General features: G+C 43.0%; 1 protein-coding gene across 3 annotated transcripts in view; it reads right to left on the bottom strand.

The window, feature by feature from the left end:
- Positions 1–10857, bottom strand: part of p3h1 (prolyl 3-hydroxylase 1) — an 87667-nt gene that overhangs the window by 52182 nt on the left and 24628 nt on the right. For all 3 annotated transcript variants that reach the window (XM_077602706.1, XM_077602704.1, XM_077602707.1), the window contains exons 6-7: positions 6678–6767; positions 6503–6555 (exon numbers count right to left, since the gene is read on the bottom strand). In XM_077602706.1, the coding sequence (XP_077458832.1) occupies positions 6503–6555; positions 6678–6767 (143 nt within the window). The remainder of the gene's footprint in view (positions 1–6502; positions 6556–6677; positions 6768–10857) is intronic.

The raw sequence follows: 10857 nt of genomic DNA, 5'->3' as shown, positions 1-10857 counted from the left end.
AGAGTTGTGTATTCCGGGAACTTGATTCCAGCTTTGGCAAAGGCTCAAACAGTGCTGTCCGACACTTGAGCCCAGTCATCAACAATCCATTGTAACTCGCGACATGCATCACTCCCTAAGCCTTTAATTCTCCTCGCTGTTATAGCGGCATCGACAATTCATTCCAAATCGTCATGTAACTCGTGCAACGCTGCCAGCCCGAACTACAATGTTGGCCATCCGTTATCAATCCGTTAGCAAAGCTGTTAAATTGTGTTCGATCCACTGCTTCAGTCCATTTTCCAAGTGTTCACACCCACAATGTGTTGTCATTCGCGCCAGGCATTTCCTCTGTATAGCTCTGATATGCTGTTTCTTTAAGTATTGAGTGTTTTTTAGGGTTAAAAGCGCTGCAAGCACACGGAAGTCAAACGCCTTGCCACTCCCATGGGATGTTTTGAAAGGACTTACCGTAATGCTTGGAATGCGCGGGGAGGCTGTTTTTAGGGTGAACGTCCGCTGGGTTGATCGCAATAAGTAGCGTGCCGGCAAGAAATAAAACTAGTCACTCAAGCGGTCAGGTCCATACAAGAATTGAGTTTACTGCACAGACAAAACACACTGACCATTTGGGTGCATCGACCATTTTAGAGAACATTTTTGCGTTTTAAGTGCGCCCTATAGGTGTGAAAATACGGTAACTTAACGTGGTAGTAGGGTTTGTGTGTCCCAATGATCCTTGGAGCTATTTTGTCTGGGGCCTTGTGCCCCTGGTTGGGTCACCCATGGCAAACTGGTCTGAGGTGAGGGACCAGACAAAGCATGAATCAGTAGACCTCTTCTGATGAAAAACAGAATTAGACGTCTTACCTCGCCCGGACGTGGGTCACCGGGAGGGTTGGACACTTCCACTCTGGAGTTGCCCGCGGTGAGAGGCACCGAGCGGGTGTCGGCATACTTGTTGCCCCCCGGCTCGGTGCCTGTATGTTGGGGTTTACCTCGGTGGACGAGAGGGTAGCACCCCTCCGTCTTCGGGTGGGGGTACGGGACCTCACTGTTGTTTGTGCATAAGAACCAAGCAGCAGTTCAGAGGACCCACCCTTTTTGGAGTTTTGGAGGGGGTGCTGGAGAGTGCCCCTTGGGGGAACTCCCTCGTTCTGCTGGGGGACTTCAATGCTCACGTGAGCAATGACAGTGCGACCTGGAGGGGAGTGATTGGGAAGAACACTCCACCTGATCGAAACCCGAGTGGTGTTCTATTTTTGGATTTCTGCGCTCGTCGTGGATTGAGAATAATGTACACTATTTTCAAGCATAAGGGTGTCCATATGTGCACTTGGCACCAGGACACCCTAGGTCGCAGTTCGATGATCAACTTTGTGTTCATGTCATCGGACCTGCGGCCGCATGTCTTGGACACTCGGGTAAAGAGAGGGGCGGAGCTGTCAACCGATCACCACCTGCTCCGATGGCGGGGGCAGATACCAGTGCGGCCCGGGAGACCCAAACGTTTCGTGAGGGTCTGCTGGGAACGCCTAAATTGGCTGGGGAGAGGGAAGTCTAGGCTTCCCTGCTGGACGAAAATGAGATGAGATGAGAAAATTTAACTATTACGAGACTAAAATCAAAATATGACAAACATGCCCTTATTTAACTAGGGTCACCACTACTCCAGGTGTAACATTAGCAGTAACGTTAAAATGTGCAAAAGTAACAATGCTGACAACCGAATGGATTGAAATACAGTGGGGCAAATAAGTATTTAGTCAACCACCAATTGTGCAAGTTATCCTACTTGAAAATATTAGAGAGGCCTGTAATTGTCAAAATGGGTAAACCTCAACCATGATAGACAGAATGTGGAGAAAAAAAACTGAAAATCACATTGTTTGATCGTTAAATAATTTATTTGCAATTTATGGCTCCAAGAACATGCACATTGTCCATTGCAAGTTATGGCTAGGCAAATGTGTATACTGAATACAGACTAACAATGGCTTTAGATGGGCCACCAAATTATAAAGTGGATATAGGAATGCAGAGTAGGAATGTTTTGTGAGCGGTGGGTTTACGTTAGGAGGACATATTGAAAATTATGTAGCCAATACTGCAGTAAAGTGTAATGTGACATGGTTATTTAGTAATCCTTCAAAATTTGCGGATAATGTAGACCAGACATGGCCCCAAATCGAAAAACCACCAAGTAGGATCACCCATATTATTACTACAATACTAAATGTTTTCGTGCCTATACAAAAATCGAAAAACGATGGAATCTTCAAGAGGCGCCGTAGGGGAGCTGTTCAGGAAGAGCTTTTGCAAGATTTTTGGCACACAAGGAAGATGTTGATGGGGGAGTTGAGACCGCTGTTTCTTTTTTGGTGCAAATATGCTTTTGTACACGGACATGAAACGATAAAGATGTTTGCTATATTCCATGGCTGTTGGCATCAATCTTTGGGACAGCATTTCAAAATGTGAGCAATATTGACATATTCTTCATCATTGTTGCAGTCATTGTTTTGGGGGAAATTAAACTTCCATTTCGCTCCTCCGCGGCATCCAGCCATCTTAGTCATCCAGAGAGCTGTTTTTGGATCAAAGCGACGGCGTCTATTTTCGGTAATGGCCATGGCATCTACCATAAGATTGCCAAGGGCTTGAATTTCTGAAAAAAATCTTAACCTCAGAGGCTCCCGGACGTCTTGTACGCTGAGAGCGCTACTGCCAGATAAAAGCGACAGCCACCGCCCGCTGCGCACCATTTTTCTTCTTCGGAGCTGAGTGACAGACCCGTCTTCCGCCATTTTTCTGAGTTTCAACAAGATTTTTGATATTTTTAATGAACATTTTTGATGTTTCATGCTTAGACTAATACAGGGGTGGCCAACCCGCGGCTCTAGAGCCGCATGCGGCTCTTTGGCTGATTTCATGCGGCTCTTTAAGCGATATTCTGGCGTAAGGCGTAAGTGTAAACCATGGTCAAACACACCGTAACAACCCAATTCAAGAGATTAATTTACCCGACCGCTAGATTCACGAGAGCCACCAACTTCAGCAAATACCGCACTATCGCCACATACGGCGCTGTACGGAGCCACTGTCCGACCGCAAACGCCACTATTAGCCACAAATAATGCTCAGAATTGCACCAAACTTCATCAATAGTACACACAGGGTCCCAGCACGTAGTCCGAGCCGTCAAACAGCTGCTAGTTTAGCCTGTTACCTGCACTCAGGGATCCACTGAGTGGGCACCATTTTTCTTCTTCGGAGCTGAGTGACAGACCCGTCTTCCGCCATTTTTCTGAGTTTCAACAAGATTTTTGATATTTTTAATGAACATTTTTGATGTTTCATGCTTAGACTAATACAGGGGTGGCCAACCCGCGGCTCTAGAGCCGCATGCGGCTCTTTAAGCGATATTCTGGCGTAAGGCGTAAGTGTAAACCATGGTCAAACACACCGTAACAACCCCATTCAAGAGATTAATTTACCCGACCGCTAGATTCACGAGAGCCACCAACTTCAGCAAATACCGCACTATCGCCACATACGGCGCTGTACGGAGCCACTGTCCGACCGCAAACGCCACTATTAGCCACAAATAATGCTCAGAATTGCACCAAACTTCATCAATAGTACACACAGGGTCCCAGCACGTAGTCCGAGCCGTCAAACAGCTGCTAGTTTAGCCTGTTACCTGCACTCAGGCATCCACTCGTCGGGGCTTCAGGGGCTTTCACATGACAAGCTTAAAAAATGCTTGGCTGGCGCTGCCATTCATTTACACTAGGTGGCGCACTGACCAGGTGAGCCATTTTGAATTGAAAAGAAGAAGAATAACGTCTGATGTGATGTCAAACGCGCGAGATTATTTGAGTTGTAAATAATTTGTTTCAAGCGCTCTCAAAATGGCAGGAAAAAAAATGCACAGCCAAACGAAAATATGAAGAAGAGAACAGGACATTTTTAACAGAGTGGGAGAATTTATATTTTTTTGTTGAACGTAATGGCAAGCCATTCTGCCTTATATGTCAGGCATCATTGGCGCATTTCAAAGCTTCAAATCTTCAGCGTCACTTTAACTCAATCCATCCTTACATCGACGAGGAATTTCCAAAAGGGACTGAACCTCGCAAGCAGAGGTTGGTCACTTTGAAAAGTCAGGCAGAAAAGCAGATGCAGTTTTTCAAAAAATTAACAAAACACTCAAAAACCATAACTCTTGCTTCATATCAACTGGCTTGGAACATCGCACAGGCTAAAAAGCCATACAGTGAAGGGGACTTCATAAAAAAATGCCTTAATGACGCTGTTGAAATCTTGTCTCCTGAAGACAACAAACTAAAACGAAGCATATCAGATGTCCAACTCTCGCGCCACACTGTTGAACGCAGAATATCGGACATTAACACTGCTATTGAATCACAGTTGCACTCTGACCTTCAAGCATGTGAGTATTTTAGTGTGGCATTGGATGAGAGTTGTGACATACAGGACAAGCCTCAGTTAGCAATTTTTGCACGGTCTGTGTCAAACGAATGTATGATCAAAGAAGAATTCCTTGATATTGTGCCATTAAAAGACAGAACACGTGGCATAGATGTGAAAGAAACGATGATGGCTGCATTTGCAAAAGCGAACCTGCCCATAGCAAAACTAACTGCAATAGCCACGGATGGAGCGCCGGCCATGATCGGATCCGTGAACGGGCTTGTGGGGCTATGTAAAACTGATCAAACATTTCCCGACTTTTGGAATTTCCATTGCATCATCCACAGGGAGCAACTCGTGTCTAAATCATTGAATTCAGACAACGTCATGAAGCCTGTGATGGAAATCGTGAACTACATCCGCACACACGCGCTTAACCACAGGCAATTCAGGAGTCTCATCGCTGAGCTGGACCAAGGGCTTCCAGGTGACCTGCCGCTGCACTGCACTGTGAGGTGGCTGTCAAAAGGCAAAGTGCTCTCTCGCTTCTTTGAGCTTTTGGATGCCGTGAAACTGTTCATGGAAGAGAAGGGCAAGGACTATCCCGAGCTCTCGGACCTCGAGTGGATTATGGATCTGGCATTTTTGGTCGACATGCTGTGGCACTTGGACAGACTGAACCTGACCCTGCAAGGCAAGTTAAAAATGCTGCCTGACCTCGTGCAATGTGTGTTTGCGTTTATCAACAAACTGAAACTGTTCAAGACGCAAATTCAAAAAAAAGATTTAACGCATTTTCCCACTCTGCTGAAAGCCAGTGAACATGTCACCAGTGCCGCCCTGAAAAAGAAAAGAGACAGATATGCAACGCTGATTGAAAACTTGCACGAAAGCTTTGTGACCCGCTTCCGTGATCTACAACTGAAAAGACCACAGATTACGTTCCTTGTCGACCCATTTAATGCGGAGATGGACTGTTTGAAAATCCCGCTCGTCACAGATGAGGCTGCGGCGGAGTTGGAGATGATTGATCTTTGTGAGGAGGATCAACTGAAAGCTGTTTTCAGGGAAGGGACCATTGAGTTCTGGAAACGTGTTCCGATGGAAAAATACCCCAACATCAAACGAGCTGCGCTAAAGATCCTGTCGATGTTTGGGTCAACGTACGTCTGCGAGTCTGTGTTTTCCACCCTGAAACATGTGAAATCAAAGCATCGATCTGTTTTGACTGACACTCATGTGAAAGAGTTGCTTCGAGTGGCAACAACGGAATACAAGCCAGATTTGAGGAGGATTGTTCAGGACAAGGAATGCCAGAAGTCCCACTAAGCAGCATAGTAAGAGAAAAATGTCATTGAAAATTGTTATATTTTTGTTTGTGGACTTGCTTTAACTGAGAGTTTATGTGTGTGTGTGTGACAGTGCACACAATGTTAACTGTTGAAAAAAATAACTGTCATTATCTTGCTGTGGGTCATTTTCAATAAATCTGGCTGAGCAGAGGTCTGTGTGTGCCCATGTATGATGTGGCTCTTTGCAGTAACACAGTAAAAAAAGTGGCTCTTAGTCTCTGACTGGTTGGCCACCCCTGGACTAATACATAGGGGTAATTTAGAAAATTTAGAAAACCCACACAAGCCCGGGCAGAACTTGCAAACTCCCCACATGAAGTCCAGACCTTGGATCGAACCCTCAATCTTAGAACTATGGGGCGACATGCTAACCTCTCATCCACTGGGCCGCCTATATCATAACCAGCAGCATTTTATTAATTTTACCCATGAAGCACTGAGAGCACTCGAACAATTAATTACATGAAACATCAAGAATAGTGTGGCAAATTTGTCAGCCACGAGGCGTCTTATTATTAAAGTACTTATTTTTTATTGTAAGTTTTCCAAAGAATTTAAACTGAGCATATCATAAATGAAATTTATTTTTATATCTATTACTTACTTTGGCTGGCCACTGATTGAGGTTGTCCCCCACCTGGTGCCCATTGTTAGCTGGGATAGTCTCCAGCACCCACCCTGACCCTTGTGAGGATAAGTGGTTCATAAAATGAATGAATGAATGTATTACTTACTTCTGTTTGTCTCTCAATTTTCTAGGCATTATATCTCCCGGAGTCCACGCGTCCTTTAAAAATTGAAAGACAAAATATATATATACAGCTTAAAATAGATATTTCAATTTCAATTGCAGTAGTAGCACAAAAATTGTACAATCACTAAAAGCAATAATGATGGTAAAATACTCACAGGATCAATAAATGTTATTCCAAATGCCTCAAATCCAAAGTACATAAGTTCTTTCTCTAGCAGTGAACGCTGAATGAACTGCTTCACAGTCTAAGGGTTGAAAAAAAAGGTTGTTCATTAAAATATCATCAACAAGTCTCGCAGGGGTGAGAATGGGTACTCGGACGTTTCGCCGAAAGACGTTTCGCCGACGGCCGTTTGGCCGACGAACAATTCGCCGAATGGACGTTTCGCAAAACGGCCGTTTGGCCGAATGGACGTTTGGCCGAACGGACGTTTCGCCGAAACGGGTTTCGGGCGCTCGCCCCGTCCCCGGATTGTGTGTATATGTTTTTCAACCTCATCCCGCGGGCCATATACAGCCCGTTACAGATAACATTCATTTAGGAATAACAAGGGCATTTATTCATGGCCAAAGACACGCATAACAGTACATGACAGAAGAAATAGAAACTTACACCAGCATAGAAAACGTTGAGAGTCGTCTTTGAATTAAGGTTCTCAGCAAATCATTTTGAATATATATTTCCTAAAATAATGGGAAATTATTTAAAATTAAACTAGAAGTAAAAGTGTGTTCCATGGCATTTTCAGGTATTGTTCTCTAAGCCCTCTAGTCTGTCCAAGGCACTTAGAATTTCACATAAGTCTTCTAGTGTTGTTTTTTCTCAGTGTCAGGCACGTAGCTCCAAGCAAATGGCTAGTATAAATGCAAGGATAAAATAAAAAATAAAACATTGGCAGCACGTACGTACTTGTATTTAGAAAAATGTCCAGCGGGGGGCAGTACATTTTGAGATGAAGATTTAAAGCGGAAGTAGAAAGCGGTCTTGTTGTTCTTGTTGTTGCCATATGGGGCCATATAGGCTATTTGACCGGTCTTTTCTCTAACATATCATAAATTTCATCCAACATATATTAATTGTCATTTCTTGTAAACTGTGTGTGTTTGTCGCCACAGTTATTTTACATTTATGCTTTTCTTACACCAGTGGCGAGCCATGCATTTCACACCTAGGCCTACAGTAGTGCTCTGTCTGAATCAATCCAACCCTATTTTACAGCTATAAAACCTTTACTGCAGCTACAGCTCCAACACCTATAAAAAGCATCAATAATAACCTCATACAATTGAAATATTATTGAGGAATATTGCCAAATTTTACTCACCAAAAATCTTTATTTGTACACAAAATCCATCCTCCTTTCTTTCCTCCTTTTTTATCGCCATCGAAGCTAATGCTGAAAGTTGAGCCTGTCCTGTCATATTTCTGGCATAAGTTTTTATGTGATTTAGGGCTGAAATGTCTCTTCCCAGATGTGACAGGCTTGCTAGCTTCGGAGTCGTCTGACCTTTCTTAATGATGTCCAGCTTTTCTTGAAGTCTGTCTTGAAAATGGCTTCGACAATAAATCTGCAACCAAATCAATTTCTTCTCCTTCAGCCATGGTGGGTTGACAAAACTGCTATTAAATCAACACAACAATATATTTGCTTGTGCAGCTCACTACAGGTACAGCTTGCTATAACTGGCTAGTCCACTTTATCACTAGCCAATCATAGTTTGTGAAAGCGATGACATATCCCTACGCTTGCGAGAAGGCCTTGGTGTCACCAACTCAGTCTGATTGGTTAAAGCAACAGTTTTATCGACGCTTATTTTTTGCAGAACTGATGGTGAAGCCCTCCAGGTAGATTTCTGACCCCGGCAACAAATAATGGCTGAAATGTGATTGGTTAAATGGTTAAATATGAAAACACATTTTGAAGCATCGCAACCGGGGCAAAAGCAATGAAAGGAAGCTGAGCACTCGTTGAACAACTTCTACAATGTAGAAGTATTCATGGGCAAAATATACTGTTTTACTTGCATATAAGCCACTTTTGTCAGACATAAAATGATGATTGAATCGAGTGTACGGTTTATATGCCCATAAAAAAAGAGTTGCAAAAAACTGCAATTTGACGGCGCCGTGACACGATGACGATACGACAAAATGGCGCCCATGCGTGCGCCGTGACTTCATGAGGCAAGCGAATGCCGATACGGTCATTTATTTCAAAATAGAGAAAAGATAAACTGATAAAACGCTAAACAAAATTTATTTTGACTTCTATGAACGAAATTCATGAAACAAACGTATCTTGCATAAAAACACGAGACCTTCCCGTCACTGCTTGCTCGGGGCACGGCCATCTTATTGAGGTTGGGGCGCAGCCATCTTAGCAAGGTCGGGGCACAGCCATCTTAGCGAGGTTGAAATAAAACAAAATTCCACCTTTTTTTTTTTGGAGTAATATGAACCATCGAAAGAATTTAGCTATTTTGACATTAGAAGCAATATGGCTGCCACAACATCTTAAACTTCTGGTAAGAAAATTGTGATTTCTGTAATTAGAAAGCATCAGGTTCTCATCAAGATATTTATTTATTTTCAAATTGCATAATTTGACATTTTGCATTTACAAAGAGAGGCATATTAACTTCCTTATGATATTGACCCTAATAATGTGCTTTTGATTCACTTGTGATGATTTTTCTTAAGATTTTTCCCCTCAAAGTAACACGTTTGTACTATTAAAACTATGAATATAGAGGTGAAAATTGGGAATCGGGGGGGGTGGGAATTTGTTATACGCAAGAAATTGTAAAATTCAAAAATGTCAAGGCAACTTTCATGGTGTGGCTTATACGCACGGGCAACTTATATGCGATAAATACGGTAATTAACATCAGTCAGTGAGTCAGATTTGTTTTAGGCCAGCAGAGAAGGCCTTGCAGGCCCTGATGGTCCACCACTCCACCACGCATACACATAGTACTGATTAGATTATTATGACGGTCTATTTACTGTGATTTGGGGTTATGAAGCCTTCCTACATTCTACGTTGATGTTGTTGCTAGACACTAGGTTTGTTTACAAGGCGTACTTATCAATTACTGAGACAGGTGAAGCCTCTCGGGATAGCCATTTCATGTATCTTGCTCTTCAAATTGCCAGCAAAATAAAGTATTGGAAGTAAAACTGATTGTACATATTCTGGGACCTGTGTGACAGGGCACCTCAACAGTTCACTTTCATGCTCTAATTTTCTTCAACACATTTTTTTTAATATTGTAGTGCCACTAAAGCTACTGTTGGTGCCACGGTGGTGTTGTAGCCCTATGCTCTGTTTGGTGCATTCGCAAGGACTGATGTGTAAAATCTGGCCCCACCATGACTGTAAATATCAGTGCATGATGCTATGTTCCCTGAGATCCGAGTGCGACCCATGAATGCTTGCGTAAGTGAGGTCAAATCTTGCCGTGAATTCTCACCCAGGAGTCAATACATGCAGTTTGGTCATCAGAGAAAGAATCAGATGGGATGGGAAAAACAGTTCACTTGAGCTAACTAGTTGTGGCAAGTGTCACATCAAAGTCTTGATTTAAAGAGTAGCTGTGACAGATCGTTTATGTGGGTCCGAATAGAGCAGGAGAGCGAGAGGAGTGGATGCATCCGAGGCAAAAATTATTTATTTCTTATTATTGTACGTTTTTTTTAATGTTCACAACATGGCGGCCGGCGGCTCGAGTGGTTAACGTCGGGCTCACAGCTCTGGGGTCCTGGGTTCAAATCCAGGTCGGTCCACCTGAATAATATAAGCGATGTCTAATGCCCTAAAATGGACTCGTATAACTAGTTTGTGTAAGCCCCTGCGAATCTTGTAAACATGTTCCCAGGAAAGCGGTGCGTATTCGCCAAATAAGGACGTAGGATTGCAGAGATGCCCTGCTTGTATCTGGCTATATTAGACGAGCTCGTTCAATAGCGTTTGGGTTCTTCCTCCTGAAGCTGAAAGAGCAGAGTGTGCAGATTCTTACTACCATAGTTCCAGCACCCCCGCAACCTTAGAGGATAAAGCGGTTCAGAAAATGAATGAATGTTCACGACAATGTAAATATACAAATATGAGGTGAACATTTCGCACTCATTGAGTAAAGTTAACTGTTGAGCAAAGTGCACTGTTAACTTTTCAAAACCAATTTTACTGTTTTACCAATGCATTTAAATATTGTTAGGATTTTTTTTTTACGATGAGAAATAAATTAATATATTTGGTACCCTCTCATAAGTACATAAATGTCTTCCAAAATGTTCTTTGGCCCCAGAAATTTAGTTTAAAAGGTGCCAAATCA

The sequence above is a fragment of the Stigmatopora argus genome, chromosome 6 (genome assembly GCF_051989625.1).
Source record: "Stigmatopora argus isolate UIUO_Sarg chromosome 6, RoL_Sarg_1.0, whole genome shotgun sequence".
Taxonomy (NCBI): domain Eukaryota; kingdom Metazoa; phylum Chordata; class Actinopteri; order Syngnathiformes; family Syngnathidae; genus Stigmatopora; species Stigmatopora argus.
Note: the sequence above shows the minus strand (reverse complement) of the source record. Positions and strands in the feature narration are given on the sequence as shown.